Below are 16,891 nucleotides of genomic sequence, written 5' to 3'. Positions count from 1 at the left end.
ACAATAAACATGCATATAGGTTTATGTACAAATATGTTCATGGTGGCATTATTTACAATAAAACAGGTACATTTAAAAAGATGCCCTCCCTCACTGAATTTCATGTGAAATATTAGTAAAAAGGTTATGGCAAATAATTTGTCTCTAGTAAATATATCATTATATTGCCTGGAAGGATGATCACTACTCAAATATCAATTAACAAATTACAAAGTAAATTGCTTTCAATTAAAATTTCAACCCAACTCTAAATATCAGATGCAACTGAAGGTATTTCTAAATAAAAATAACTCCAAAGAGCAATGGTGTGTATACCTAAAAGTATTATTGAGCAGTATCTGAAGATATCTTTATTTAGGAAATACCACAAAGTAGCCAGCAGGGGGTGCTACAAACATTTTGAAATACTGTTTTTACGTCTTATTAAGAGAACTAAACTTATTTCAAAAGGGCATTAAGAAGTACAAATTGCCAGTTATAAATATAGTCATGGGGATATAAAGTGAAGCATAAGAAATACAGTCAATAATATTGTAATATTGGATGGTGTTAGGTAAGTACTAGACACATTGGGGGTGATTATTTCATGATCATTGTGTTGTATACCTGAAACTAATGAGATATCAACTGTAATTGAAAAGTAAAAATTTTTTAAATGAATAATACAATTGACCAAAACCAAGAAGTGGGAAGTGGGAGACAGTCACAGTCTTCTTTCATAAAAAAAAAAGGACTCAGTAACATTATTTAAACTAAAACAGAGTAGTAAAAAAACAAACCAAAAGATCATTAACATTTGTGTTATACATTATACAGTAGTCATTTTCTTCAACCAACTTGGAAGCTTACAAATTAGGATCTAACTATAAATAATTACAAAAAAATGTAAAATGTTCTGAGTGAGAAAAAACATGTAAAAAAGCCTTCATTAGCTTTACCCTTCAAACTGAGTGGCAGGGCAGGAATAACTGTCCTTTAAGAATAAGTGATCTAGTCAAGTATGAATACATGTCAAAGTTTCCCCTCAATTAGGTCACAGCTTTGTTGTTTCTGCTTTGCTGCTGTTCCTAGTCTTGTCCTTACCACGAAACTCTTGGTCTGGAATCACTCTAGGGAACATAACCTATAAATATCAGGGGCCTGATGGTTTCATGATATGGGACAAAGGTTGAAAATGCCAAACATATGAGAGTATGAAGATTTAAGTCAGGAAATTAAACTCAGGTCTCCAGAGGGTAGAAGTTTTTCCACATGAGGTCAAGTCTCTTATTTGTGCCTTTGAGGAATAAATTCCTTATTTAAGTCACAATTAAAAGTTTACCTCCAAAAGGAATTTTCCATCCTCCATTAATACCAACAATTTCAGTACTCTTTAAGGAGCACTCGAAGTTGACTAGGACTCCTTCAGGGCTTGCTAACACCATTAATAGTTCATTTAAAAATATGCCCTGATACGATAAATATGTCCTCTATAGTTCCACCTGCAGCAGCCCACAGTCAGGTCTCTGTTCCTAACTGGCAACAGACCTATTCAGACCTCATCTGCAGGCAGGGTTAGAGAAAGAGAAGCAGGAAACAGGAGAGCTCTTGTTTAGTTCCTAAGCGAATGGAACATATTCTCTCCTTTGTCGTAACAAGATGGTCCATTCCATGCTGAGGAACATCAAAAGTGCTACCCACCACCAAGAACTTGCAAATCAAGCTCCAATCTTTTCTTCAGTCTTCCCTTTCAGCATGCCCTACTAAAACTTTCCATTTCTGTGACACTCGTCTTGTGCTTTTCACACTCAGGTACTCCTCTAGAATAACCACCCATCACTCAGGGCCACATGGTTTCAACATGCACACAGCAGCTATTAGGCATTTGTCCCTGTGTTAAAAAAAAAAAAAAAAAGATACAGTAGATGACAGAGAGAGGGTGAGAGGGTTATAGCCTTGGTAGAAAAATGAAAAGGTTATTATTGAACCATTATCTGACATCCAGCTGGAGAAGCTCTATAGCAGGAATGCAGGTTCAGAGAGAATCAATACTTCCCCTTTGTCACAATCCTCAAGGAAAAAGAGAACTTAATTTTCAGAAATTGAAAAGGCTCTAGTGTCATGGACTTTTAATATGGAGGAAATTATTCTACGTCCACCTAATTTAACTCTGAAAACCAAAAAGAAGAAGGATATAGAATTCCCACTCCTAGGGCCTTCAAATATGTAAACTACTAATTCATAGCCTAAGAAGATTTCTTTTTTTTTTTTTTTTTACAAAGACAGAGAGAGAGTCAGAGAGTGGGATAGATAGGGACAGACAGACAGGAACAGAGAGATGAGAAGCATCAATCATCCGTTTTTCGTTGCGACACCTTAGTTGTTCATTGATTGCTTTCTCATATGTGCCTTGACCGTGGGCCTCAGCAACCGAGTAATCCCTTGCTTGAGCCAGCAACCTTGGGTCCAAGCTGGTGAGCTTTGCTCAAACCAGATGAGCCTGCGCTCAAGCTGGCGACCTCGGGGGTCTCAAACCTGGGTCCTCCGCATCCCAGTCCAACACTCTATCCACTGTGCCACCGCCTGGTAAGGTGGAAGATTTCTTATACTAAAAAGTTACCACCTCTTCCCAGAGTCTAAAATCTGATAATAGTGGTAATATTATTACAAACAGCAGCAACAGCAACTTTTGTTATAGCTTGATTTTCGTTAACCCTTCTTATAAAGGGGCTTAAAAGCTCAAGTTACTATATCCTTTTCATAAGTTAGAAAAGGGAAATACAGTAGGCCCTTTTTATAGAGTTAAGAGTAAAGAATAGTAAAGCTACATAATTTCCCCGAGTTTCATATTGAGATTAAGACCTGGTGTCCAGCCCACCCAACAATTACCCACTATATGCAACAGACCAGTTATCCTGCAACACAATATTTTTTAAATCCTGTGGCTTCATCAGTTAAGTTTTCCACTAGAGAAACAGTTTAGGAAACTCCTCTGGAAAACTGTTAGGCACTTTTTAATAAATAAAATAAATTAAATACTTTCAAACATTTTAGTCCAAAGTACAACAGAAAAGGACCTTAACTAAAGTTTCATCAGATATATTAGAATAACAACAATGAAAAAGATTAGCCCCAAGCCAGTCAATTTCAGACATGTGATTCTGCATATACTTATTACCTTTGATATCTCAAAAATGAACATCATATAGGTCAATTTTAAGCTTTGTTTCCATAACTTTTCAAAACAACTATTTAAAAATTATCAGAAGTCACAAAATAACATGTATGTAGCTTTCAATTCAAAAAAGATGTTACTTCCTCAAATATTTTCATAGAATGAAAAATAGTGTAAATAATTATGAGTTTTAAGATCAATTTTAGTGATCTGCTTTATTCAAGATAGTGTACTATGTTCCTCAAGAATATTGAGAAGATGGTTAAATCTTTCACTGTATCTCTCACACACTTCTCATTGGTCATTTCGGACCCAAATCAATCAACTCTATCAAATAATGTGGAAACTATCAATAGATGTTTACCAGGGACTAAACGTGTTCTAGGTATTTTCATCATTCAACTGGAAATCTATACCAGGGCATACATTTTAGTGGCAAAAGGTTTTAGAAGATGTAATAAGCATTGGCAAAGAGAATTGTTTTCAATACACACACAGATTTTGGTAAGTACAAATTTATTTTCCACTGATTGAGACTATTAGAGAGCAACTCCAAACTGACATGCAGCAAGCTGCAATTTTGCCGAGGGATGTATCTGAAACATCAGCACTGGACAGCCTAGTTCTACTGTGAGTTACTGAGCTAGCAAATGACCTAGCTGAACCCTCAGCCATATCGCCTCCTTCACATCATATTCACAGAGAAGTCAGTTCCTCTGAAGAACACTTGATATTTCTGCATGCCCTCATTTAATCCTTAGACTACTCTATGAAGTAGATACCATCATTATTGCCATATGTGAAAATTAAGATTTTGTTTTTAATTCAGTGAGAGAGGGGAGGCAAACACAGACTCCCATATGTGCCCTGACCAGGAACCTCCTGACAAGCCCAAAGGGTGCGATGCTCTGCCTATGTGGGCCCTTGCTCCATTGCTCAACTGAGCTCTTCTTAGTGCCTGAGGCAGAAGCCATGGCGTACCCTCAGCGCCCAGAGCCAACTCATTCCAATCAAGCCCTAGCTGCTAGAAGGGAAGAAAGAGAGAGAAGGGGGAGAGGTGAGGGAAGCAGATGGGAGCTTCTCCTGTGTGCCCTGATCGGGAATCGAACCCAGGACATCCACATGCCCAGCTGATGCTCTACCGCTGAGCCAATCAGCCAGGACCAAAATTAAGATATTAAGGAAGGTTAGAGGCACTTGCCCAAGGTCACAATCTATAAGCAATGGAGTCAAGATCAGGGCCACATCTGACTGACCCAAGAGCCTGAGCTCTCCCCCATCAGCTGTCCTGCAACGGAGCTGTTTCTAAAGTAATTTTGGCTAAGGTCACTTCAGCAATAATGTTATATACTGCAGTACAGGATTTTAATGAAATAATTTATTTCAATTGCTTAATGATTATATTAGTCTTGAGTTTAAGACCTCACAGAGATCTGAACTAAATTTTTTAGTTAATTTTAAGACCTTGGACTCTGAAGTGAGACCACCCAGGTTACCAGCCATGTGACCTTGGGCAGATAACCACCTTCCTGCACCTCCGCTCCCTCAACTGTAAAATAGAGATAATAACAGCATTTGCTTCATGGAATTACTGTAAGGATTCAGTGAGTTAGCACATGTCTAGCTGATAGTAGGCACTAAGACTGTTACTATTATTTGAACAATATGGCTTTCTACAGGGAAAATTATTTGCTCTCGTGTTATGAGAATTCAAAGATCTATGAAGGATCTTAGGATATATCTTAGTACTCTGCGTTTTCTTCATTTCCATTGCTTTCCTTTAATTTATTACCTGTATTTAATGAGTGCTTGAACTGCCTCTAGTGACGTAGTTAATTCCAGGAGAAATTCTTTTTAAAAGTTTTATATAAAAGATATATATCTTATATAGATTGAATAGATTAAAATGAGTTGATTTGTGACAGGAAGCCAAGTGACTATAAAAAAAAAGTTTGTCTAAAGATCCCATTCTATGCAAGAGGCTATTAAAATGTCTCAGAGAATTTAAACTTGACTTTGGCAAGGATAGTTCTCACGTGATGGAACACCCTGCACTTTCCCAAATATTTTGAAGAAACTGAACGCTAAAAACCTTGTCTTTATGGCATCTTATTTAAGAACAGGGCAAATTATCAAACAGATGTTTCCATAAACCCAAATTTAGAATGTTACTGGGCCCTGAGAATCCATTCCCTTAAGACAGGGAGAAGTTGGCCACGTTTTAAATTCCTATGCATCATCAACTCAAAAGCTAAACTGAATCACAAAATGGCAGCAAGAAATAGGGTTTATCAGAAACTGTGTATTTGTGAGGGAAATAGCAGTTTAGCTCTCAATTAACACAAAACAAGTGAAATGTTTCTAAATGTTAACCGAACCCAAACAATCTAAAACTTGGCTACATAGCGATCCCTCCACACTGGAAAAGGTCTGCACTCAGGTCAGTTTGCCCAGACCCCAAAGTTAAACAAATACATGTGCAGTCAGTCTGCCCTGTAACAACCGCAAACCTAGCACTCCCCGCCCCCCTCACCCCAAAGTACTCCTAGGTAGGCCAGGTCTTTCAGCGTTTGATCAAAACAAAGGATTCTGTCAGAAATGAGCTACACTGTGTTTTCATATAGACCAAGGTTTAAAACTGGAATTTTTATTTTTAGCTTTTTTAATGTTTTTCTCAAATAAGCAATGTCATTCAAGTGAATTGGCCAATGTCCACGGCACTGTGCAGCCCTGCTGCATTTCATGTGAGATGCAGCATGGAACTGTCTTAAGATGCTCCAAGGAATTCAGCAGATTCACCCTTCTGTCACTAAGGCAATAGTCATTTTCTTATTATAAGGCAATAGGAATTTTTAAACAACTGCTGGGCTCAGTTAGCCAATGTTAAACACCTGAATGTCAAGGAGAAGTGGACAGAGTGAGCCCTAAAAATACATAGACAGGATAATTTCCATTCGCCGAAATGTAACTACTTGAACATTGTTATGAGATCATATCATAAATACTATATATACACATATATATATAACAAATAGAAATATTTCATGCATAGTAGTAGACATTCAGTAAATGCCAGTGGAATTAATATTATTCAAAAGCCTAGTTTTCACCAGGTAATAACAGTACAAATAAAATTGGGAATTTCCATGGTTATTATTATTGACTATATGTTTACAAAGGGCTCACTCAATGCATAAGGTTATTCATGGCATTCACAAACAGACAACAAAGTTAGAGTGACAGTAAGAAGGGCACGAGCTCTTTACTGAATTAAGGAATATGTCAAGAGATTTAAATTGGGTAGAGAGATAATTTATTGAAAACAGAAGTGTATTCACAATAAAGAATGGCTTCCGACCCTAGCCAGTTAGCTCAGTCAGTTAGAGTGTTGTCCCGAAGTAACAAGGTTGCAGGTTTGATCCCTGGTCAGGGCACACATGGGAAGCAACTAAAGAATGAACGACTGAGTGGAACAACAAATGAATGCTTCCCTTCCCCCTCCCCTCTCTCTCCTTTCCCCTCTCTCTCTCTTAAAAAAAAAAATCAACCAATAAATAAAAAATTGAGCAGGATAGCTCAAATGATTGGAACATCATCCCAAAGCACAGAGGTTGCCGGTTTGATCCTCGGTCAGGGCACATATAGGAACAGCTAGATGTTCCTATCTGTCTCCCTCTCTCCCTGCTTCTTTCTAAATAAGTTAAAAAAAAAAAAAAGAACGGTCTTCAATAAGGCTGCTTTCTGTTTTCAATCTGTTAATTTTCTATACTGTTCTGTATTATTCAAAGACTAAAGTAATCAGACAAGAGCACATTTAATCTCTGGGGTCTTCAAGCAGATGTAACTAAAGTGATGGCAATTATCCACAATGGCTTATGCGAGACGACTTAGTGATCACGACCCTCCTTAGCATCACATGCCATATTCATCAGAGGAGCTGGTCCAAGCAGTGGTTTACTCTGCTCAGGTCTTTTCCTGTTTCCTTCACAAAGTGGGTGACTTTACAAGTCCCAGACAAATCTGTCACCTTGGTGTGCCATCTCGTACACACATCTTGTACCCTTTAGGACAGGGGTAGTCAACCTTTTTATACCTACCGCCCACTTTTGTATCTCTGTTAGTAGTAAAATTTTCTAACCGCCCACCAGTTCCACAGTAATGGTGATTTATAAAGTAGGGAAGTAACTTTACTTTATAACATTTATAAAGCAGAGTTACAGCAAGTTAAAGCATATAATAATAATTACTTACCAAGTACTTTGTGTCGGATTTTCGCTAAGTTTGGCAGAATAAATCTTTATAAAACAACTTACAATAGCCCTGGCCGGTTAACTCAGTGGTAGAGTGTTGGCCTGGCGTGCGGGAGTCCTGGGTTCAATTCTCGGCCAGGGCACACAGGAGGGGTGCCCATCTGCTTCTTCACCCCTCCCCCTCTCCTTCCTCTCTGTCTCTCTCTTCCCCTCCCACAGCCAAGGCTCCATTGGAGCAAAGTTGGCCCAGGTGCTGAGGATGGCTCTGTGGCCTCTGCCTCAGGCACTAGACTGGCTCTGGTTGCAGCAGAGCAATGCCTCAGATGGGCAGAGCATCGCTCCCTGGTGGGCGTGCCAGGTGGATCCCAGTCAGGCACATGCGGGAGTCTGTCTGACTGTCTCCCCATTTCCAACTTCAGAAAAATACAAAAAAAAAAAACTTACTATAGTTAAACCTATCTTTTTATTTATACTTTGGTTGCTCCACTACCACCCGCCATGAAAGCTGGAACGCCCACTAGTGGGCGGTAGGGACCAGGTTGACTATCACTGCTTTCGGATGAAGTAAATGTGTACTGAGAGGTTCCCACTGCCACTTATGGCTGTCTGGCAAAGGCTGTATTAAAAGAGCATTGAATCGACATCAGGAATAAAATATATACACAATGCTACTTGATGCTAGACTGCAACAAAATATGGACTGAGTTATCCCAGGGAGGAAGAAAAGAATATCTAACCTAGATCTTTAACTTCTTCTTCATTCTTCAAGTCTCAAAACTTGGGCCTTCTCCTTCAAGAAGCAAAAGATGCTCTGGCCAGTTGGCTCAGTGGTAGAGTGTCTACCTGATGTGTGAATGTCCGGGGTTCAATTTCCAGTCAGGGCACAGAGGAGAAGCAACCATCTGCTTTTCCACCCTCTACCCCTCCCTGTCCCCTTTCCCTCTCTCTCTCTTCTCCTCCCTCAGCCATGACCCAACTGGTTCGAGCAAGTTGGCCTCGGGTGCTGAGGATGGCTCTACTTCAGGTGCTAAAAAAATGGCTTGGTTGGGAGTAATGCCTCAGATGGGCAGAGCATTGGCCCTACTGGGCTTGCCACTAATGGATCCCAATCGGGGTGCTTGTAGGAGTCTGTCTGTCTGCCTCCCCTCCTCTCACTAGAAAAAAAAAAAAAGAAGCAAAAGACTTTCCCGGTTTAGATCGAGAACCCCTCCTTTGTTCTTCAAGCCCTGGATGTTTCCTTCACAGAGAACTTGTCACTTTGTCTCCATCAGTAGACAGGAGAGTTCATGAGGATATAATACTCATATGAACCTGTACAAGGCCAGGCTCATATCAGGGACTGAGGAAGCATTTACTGAGCTAATGAAGAGACCCAGCTAGAGAAGTACGTTCTTCCTCCTGTTCTTGCAGGCGGAGAAAACACAGGACTGCACGTGCTCATTCATCATTCATGGAGGTTCAATGATATAATAGACACTGCAGAATGCCAGAGGCACTGACATAAAACAGTAAGTTTAAAACTTATAGAACAATTTGATATGTGTTAAAGATAAAAATATTAAGAGTCAGTGAATGTGGGGAGACAACCTGTCACAGAACGCTGCGGCCGTGGATGGTGAGCAGACCCACGGACAGGCTTCCGGCAGACGGTCTTCAAATACAGGGCGTGCGCACGGACTGACAGGGAGGCCGGCCTGTGACGGAAGCCAAGGCTGGCACAGGATGTGCGCGGGGTCTGTATCGTGGGAAGGGATCTGGGCTTCATCTCCAGTGGAATGGGAACCTAAGCAGGGGGGCTACGTTATCGGCTCTAATTAGACATAAGATTCTGGAAATAGCAGGAGGGAGAGCGGACACATTCAATAACGTTTGAAAAACTAGGCACAAGGAGGCTGGAGATTCAGGTTGGGAACATTGACCTAAACTACCATTAGTTAAATCAAAGGAAAGAAAAAGTAAAATTAAACAACATAAATATTCCTTTCCCTGGGATGTTTACATGATGGTTCCTGGTAAAGGTTGTCAACTCCTTGGAAAAATAAACAGAATTTTTCTCTGACGTCTAATATTTAAATAGCAACATTCTTACTCTTATATAGTCACAATAATTTAGTGAGAGTAAACAAATACTGCTGTAAACTGAAGGAAATCTCCATACCTGAGACGCTTTGCCTATTCGAATCGGAGTCCCCATTACTGGAGTTAGAATTGTTGGAGGAGTTGTTGTCAACCCCTCCCAGAAGGGGGCGCAAGTGGCTCACTGAGACTTGTTCAATGAATGATGTTCCGTACTTGCGAAAATACCACCATTCAAATATCTAGAATAGAAGAATAATAAGCGTGATTATGGCCTTTGTCATTGTTTATGATTTTTTGAACGCATGCTCATAAAATATGCTGCATTTACTAATTATACCTACCTTAAATACTTAAACAATTTTATTCCAAAACATTTTAAATTTATTCTCAAAATTAGACTTAAAAAATTAAATTATACTTTAAATATACCAATTATACTTTAAATTTTTATTGTTATTTCCACTTACTATTGGTTTTCAATACAATTATGGATAAAAGAACACTGTAAGAGTTGGTCAATATTATTTTTCTCCAAATTTACATATTATTCTAATAACAAAATCATCATTGCTCAGAGACTCCAGAAACATATACAAATAAACCAGTTTTAGAAGTATGGCTTATGAAATAGTCCAAACCTTGGCATCTTGGATTCTGATAAAGCCATACTTACATAAAATTGTTAAAATAGCAAAATTCCATTACAAAAAAATAAAAGAAAAAAGAAAAACTACTATCCCAGAGAGAAATGCTGGTTTTACAAAAAGAACGGAAGGCATCCCGTTTCATGCATGAATGGCACTCAACTGGTAAGAGACTCAGCTAATGTCCCATCTGCTAAGAAATCTTTTATAACACAAGCATCTATTATCTACCACGAATGTTTCCTAGTTCACAAGCTTACCAATTGCTATGTACGATGGGTTGAAAAGGAGAAAATAACTTCCATTAATAAAAGGAGAGAAGCAATGATGCTCACATGACTAGACTAAAATCAGGACTTCCTAAGCACCAGCAAAGCAAGCGACCTCTCCCAACCCTTCTCCCCTGGCTCCCCGGCCTCCAGTTTCTCACCCCTGTTCGAAGCTGTTCTCTCCCACATCCTTTCCTCTTCTCCCTGTCTGATTTGGAACGTGTTTCCTAAGTCACAAATCACTACACAGAAGAAACTTAGAATCAACTATATCCCAGAGTTTCATACCATACCTACTATATTTTTATAATAATGTAGAATGTGAAATTAACATAGAATTAATTATCTTTACCTTTACTTATTTCATAAAAACAAGATTTTGGCATCTACTCTGGAATGAGATTTTGGATATTATTTTATTTTCATTTCTTTTTTTATTGATTTTAGAGAGAGAGAGAGGAAAAGAGAGAAAGAGAGAAACATCAATTTGGTGTTCCATTTATCCATGCACTCACTGGTTGTCATGTATGTTCCCAGACCAGAGATCAAACCCACAGTCATGGCGTGTCAGGACAATGCTCTAACTAACTGAGCTGCCTGGCCAGGACTGGGCTATTCTTTTAAAATTGAAGTTTTCAGTCTTTTGCTCTACCAAAAATTTCTTTTAAAAAGGCAGAAAGAACATCTATGAATGACCAGAAGGAAATATCAATCAGAGCAAATGTTTCTAATCCTATAATAGAACAACTTGATTTAATTCCAAAGACTTCCCCTTCTGACCATACAAGTGTCCACATGGTAAGAGTTCTAGTTCAAGTAATTTTACTGGGCAAATGGGAAAATAAAATATGAAAGCTAAGAGGAAACAGGACTAGTCTATAACATTTGGAATGCTAGAAATAAGATTTCTTGTTTCAAGAAAAAAAGTAAATTTAAGAATGCTAAATTTACAAGCCATGGATCCAGGAGAGTTTGTAACTCAGGTGAGTTATTTAATCTATTTAAACATCAGTTTCTTCAGCGATGAAGTGGAAGTCATATTTACTACTTATCATAAATCATATTTAATATTAAGAATATACTTATTATTAAGGGTCCTCAATTTTCACAGCATGTAAAACACATAGTCTCAAGGTCTATAGAAGCCCTAGCTCAGTGCCTGCTGCAAAGATGGTTCCCAAAAGTACCAGCAAAGCTATCATTTATTGGATTCATGAGGCACACACCACCTATGGCAGCACATCTGACACATGCTATGATACACCCCTCTCTTTTCCTGTCTACAATTTGAGCTAGTACAGCACCTTGTCTTGTTACGAAGGTGTTGGCTGAAACCCCTGCAAATCATTGTGAAAAAGGTACTGCTCGCCATTCAGTCCTGACCACCCAACAAAGCCCTGGAGAGATCCGTGGCTCTGCCTGAGAAGCGGAGAGAGACTCTGAGGGAACACTGACCACAGAACTAACTGCAGGTGGCTGTCAGTCACCTGTGGGGAGGAGCTTTCTTTGCTCTGCTTCCTGTATTCTGCTGCTTGGGCACCTGCCAGGCCTTAGTTCATTCATTCAGTCACACAACACTAAATGTTCCACACCAGTATGAGCTGTTACAGAGCACAGATGTGCCCCTGCCACAACCAGTCCCAGCCACAGCCCCTCAGTGCCTCTCACAGGATGCTCCTAGCTTGGTCTATACCAGGGGTCGGGAAACTTTTTGGCTGAGAGAGCCATCACCACCACATATTTTAAAATTTAATTCCATGAGAGCCATACAATGACCCGTGTACGTTACGCATTATCCAATAAAAATTTGGTGTTGTCCCGGAGGACAGCTGTGATTGGCTCCAGCCACCCGCAACCATGAACATGAGCGGTAGGAAATGAATGGATTGTAATACATGAGAATGTTTTATATTTTTAACGTTATTATTTTTTTCATTAAAGATTTGTCTGCGAGCCAGATGCAGCCACCAAAAGAGCCACATCTGGCTCACAAGCCATAGGTTCCCGACCCCTGGTCTATACCCATTACAGAAAAACACCTCTGTACACTTCAGATGTCTTGTTCCTCCAGCAGAGTCACGGGATTTCAGTACTAAAAGGGACTTTCAGGATCATGGACAGTCTCCATTTAACGATGAGGAATGAGGTCTATACACGAAAGTGCGGTGACCCAACCGAAGTCACACGGCTGATTAAGTAGCTGCTTAGTCTAAGGCCCCAGTGCTGTGCCACCAACCTTACCAGAGTCCTATAACAAGACATCTTCTTATAATTCTCTTGATCACATAAACAAACACAGACAGGTGTAGTCTTCCACTCCTCTTTTCACATCTTGACCTCGATGCGTCCTCCCCTTCTGCTGTCCCTTTGAGATTTCTTAACTGTCTAAACCAGCCCACAAGTAGCCTATCAAATGGAACCACATAATTCAGCCTAAGGTGCAGAGCACTCATAGTAACAGGATATCTACAGTACATCCTGTATTCCTACTGTAGGAATAATGGACCTCAGTGGAGACTGGGCTGTTCTTGCGGTGTTTGGGGGAGAAAAGGCAGGCCATTGCAGGCCTGTCCCTTCGCAGCAGCAGACGACCCTCACCCATCACTGCCTTTCTTCACCCCGGGGCACAGGCTCCAACGTGTAGCTACTAAAAGGCAGAAGGAAAGGCCTCGAAGCCTTCTTCAACTTCCAGCCAAGTCTTCTGATTCAGGGTTTCAGCATAACAATCTGCCCCTCATCCTGAGACATGACAGGCTCGGGCCAGCTTCTCGCAGCACTGGGAAGAGCTGCCCTGATCCACAGGGCTAGACGGTGTATCTAACAGGCACACATTGTTGTCACTTTGAATTCTTCTCCATGTGCATAACTACAGTGCAAACCACAAAGCTCTCATAAACAAATTCAGATTTTAAAATTAGTTTTGGGACATGTCAATAGCTAACTTGCCACAGTGAAACAAAAACAGTTTTAAATCTGACAAATAACCATAAAATTAAAATATAAATTTATGTACTTCATAGTCAAAAATGTAATCTCTCTAGTACTATTTTCCTACTCATGTTCTACCCCAAGAATTATAAAAATGAAGTAAGATGAAAACTAAAAAGCATCAATTGGGTTTAACATTTAGGAAGCCAGCAGTGACCCTACCATCTAGCTGAAAGGTAAAAACACAAATACACCTTTCATAATAGCTGAGTTGTACGAGCTTGGTTGGTTCTCTTGATTCTCTGGGGTTCAGTTATGTAATGTGCAAAATAAGCTCACAGTAAGCTTATTAACTCAGTTAATGTTGAATGGATGAATGGATGGATGGGTGGATGGGTGGATGGGTGGATTGGGTAAGTGATTGGGTGGATGGGTGACTGGAAGATTGGACAGATCGATGGTTGGAAGGTTGAATGGATGGATAAGGACTGGCCAGGTGACTTATTGGGATATAATTCAAATAAACAACAGGGCCAATGAAAGGGTTTATATCCACTTTGTTATATATATATATATATATATATATATATATATGGCTTACACATATATGTAGAAGAGGAAAGAATCTAGTGGAAAGGCAGAAATTGAAGATACAAAGGAATACAAGTAACCAAGGGGCAAGATGCCAAGGGCCCAGCAGCGCAGCCACCTGCCATGGAAAGGTAACCTACCGTTTCTTTCTCTAAGCCGGGAAGAAGGGGGAAGGATGAAGAGACGGATACATTCTATTTGGAAAGTAGGGCGTGATATGGGCTATTTCACATGTAAGAGGGAAACAAAGGGGTAAAAAGTGGGTGACATCTCGGCAGAGATGCAGACTAGGTTTATCTTCTAAGATCAGGGAAGCGGGGTGGACTTGGGAACGTGAGGGTGGAAGGAGTGGTCTGGATCCATCTGCTGCAGAACAGAAGGGCCATAAGCTACACTCAGAGCCCAGCTCATATTTGAAACAACGACCCATTTGTCAAGGACTCAGTTACCAAGGTGTTGTGACATCTTCCATTGCTAAGTGGCAGATCAGAGAGGATGACTAAGGAGCAATGGGGGTGGGTGGGGGTGAAGATCCAGGTTGGCAGCTGGCCTGAGGTGCCAACTGGTCTCATCTTCTCCAACAGGGACGGAACAAAAGTCTGACAAAGGGACACCAGACAAGGCCCTTCCATCTAACCTGCAGACCTAAAGGCTAAACCTGTTCTAAAGATGCCTAGACTCTTCCTAGCCAATAAGACCTTTTCTTTTTGAATTGCATGTTCTACATATAAAACACTTCTCTCCATGAGTCAGGGACTTCCCTATACCCTGTATTACATCAAAAAATACTCCAAGATTCCCATATAGCAGCACCTTAGTAATTCCACACCAATTCCATTAAATCCATGGGAAATACAAAGATGTCACAGTCTGAAAATGACCACTGCTTCCTGTGGATTAAAGTAGACGATGATGACACAAGAGGAGAGGTACAGGGACGGTGCAGATTAAAGAGGAAACATGAGACTTTCTAGCAGTCCACTCCTCTGGACAAACTGCCAGACTGACACCTGCTCTACGGCTTCAGAAATGTATCTGGTGGTAAACAGCGTTTCGGCAAGAGGGAATATTTTGGGCTTAGACAGATGAACTAAGGCAGCTGTCATGGGTTATATATAGTAAGGTCCATAACTTGTTTAGTTTCCTGTTAGAAGTTTCAAGTATATTTCTCTCTCTACACTCACCTGCTCTTCCAGGGTCCCTCCCAATTCCGCTCAGCCGACTTGTTTTTCACTGTGGGTTCCTGTTTGTTTTGTCTAGGAATGCTGAAGAGCTACAGAGGGGGTCTTGACCTCCCGCTGGCTTGGTCTCAGCTGACCCCTCCTCAGTCACCTGTTTCCCTAAAGAGTTGAGGGGCTGGTGGAGAACTGGTGTTCATGCCCTTCCAGCCCCTCTCCCAGCCACCCACTGCCTTTAAGAAAAGAGAGAAGACAGAGAGCTGAGGTTCTCTTCAAGGTCAACAGTCGGTGATCCGTCCCCCCTCTGTGTCTGTATGTTCACAGGGTCAGATGGCAGCACCACTGGCTGTGGCTTAGAGGGAAGGGTCCCTGTCCTGGGGAAGTCATGCAGACCACAGACAGTTGGGAGAAGCCAGCTGGCGCCACGTGCCCCGTGCCTGCCAGGTCATACACCTGGTCTGGGTGGCACTCAGCATCCACACTTTTAAATAAGGTCCCAGGTAATTTTTGATGCGGTTGGTTAGTTTCTTCACTCACTGGGTCTCTGTGAAATCAACTAAGTGTGTACTCAGGCATTAGACAGTTGAATACCAAACACAGATGTGGTCCCAGCCTTTGTGACATTTCTATTACAGAGAGAGCAAAAACAATAGATGAAGAAACAAAAATAAAGTTATACTTGTGGTGTTAGTGAGTCTATGTTCTAGACTGGCCAAATCTGACACTCTCTGTGGCCAACTAGAAAAAAGAAAGTGTCTCCTCCAGAGAAGGGTACAATCTCTCTCCCTTCTCCTTTTCTTCTCTTCTGTCCCCCTACCCCTCTCTTACCTACAGGACCCATTTCTGTGAGTCCATTAACATGAAAACAACTGCTAGACACTGCTGCTGTCCGCCTTCATAGTCAACACCTTCACAAGAGGCAGGATGATGCCATGGCAAAGCAGGGACACCGGAATCCCAGCCCCCCCACCCATACCTAGCAAGGTGACCTGGGCAAGCCATAAGCTTTCAGGATGCCCAGTGCTCAGTCTTTCCTGGTCTCCATGGCATGGCTTCTGAGGGCGCCCACCGTCATCCCTTCAACGGCATAATGTTCAAGGCTCTCGACTCATGCTCAAACATGAACTGAAAAAGCCAAAAGGACCGTGGTGTCCCTTTATCCATTAGCTGTTCCTCTTCTTCACCACATCTAACTGTTCATCTGACCACTCGTCCATAGTCAGACCCTGACAGGCACTTCTCTACCCTGTGGGACCCGGTCTTCTGCCGAACATCACTCGTTTCCATGGCGACCCCGGTCAGGCTGGCGGAGCCTGTCTCTCCCCACTGTGGGAGGCGCCCACCACCCAGCCCCCACAACATGGCTCTCACTCTTTATTCTAGAGCCAAGAGACAAGCTGCTTCCCAGTGGACACACCTAACATCTATATGCTATTTCCTACACCCCGAGAACCCTTCCAATCCCGTTTCCCTGAGTATGTCTTTACTTTTAGCACCAGAATCACTTGGGTGATCCATAAACCTATCAAAGTGCTACTCAAGTGCAGGTCAAGTTCTTTAAACAAATGAAAAAAAAGTTGAAAAAAGTCATAACAACCTTCCAATCCCACTCCCTTACTTTTGAACAGGAAGGACAGAAGTCATAATCAGACAGATGCTGCTACGTGACCTTGGCCAAATTAGTTCAACTCTTGTCGGCTCACACTCAGCAGCACAGAGGCATTGCTTGTATCTATCACTTAGAACTTCAATGGGAATTAATGAAATCACATATGCAAAGTGATGAAGACAGTACCTG

General features: G+C 41.1%; 1 protein-coding gene across 6 annotated transcripts in view; it reads right to left on the bottom strand.

Annotated features, from left to right (window-relative positions):
- Positions 1–16,891, bottom strand: part of ST7 (suppression of tumorigenicity 7) — a 307,405-nt gene that overhangs the window by 120,113 nt on the left and 170,401 nt on the right. For all 6 annotated transcript variants that reach the window (XM_066362540.1, XM_066362542.1, XM_066362539.1 and 3 more), the window contains exon 3: positions 9,563–9,722. In XM_066362540.1, coding sequence (XP_066218637.1) covers positions 9,563–9,722 — 160 coding nt within the window. The remainder of the gene's footprint in view (positions 1–9,562; positions 9,723–16,891) is intronic.

Source organism: Saccopteryx leptura, chromosome 2 (assembly GCF_036850995.1).
Source record: "Saccopteryx leptura isolate mSacLep1 chromosome 2, mSacLep1_pri_phased_curated, whole genome shotgun sequence".
NCBI lineage: Eukaryota > Metazoa > Chordata > Mammalia > Chiroptera > Emballonuridae > Saccopteryx > Saccopteryx leptura.
This window is presented reverse-complemented; position numbering and strand designations above follow the sequence as displayed.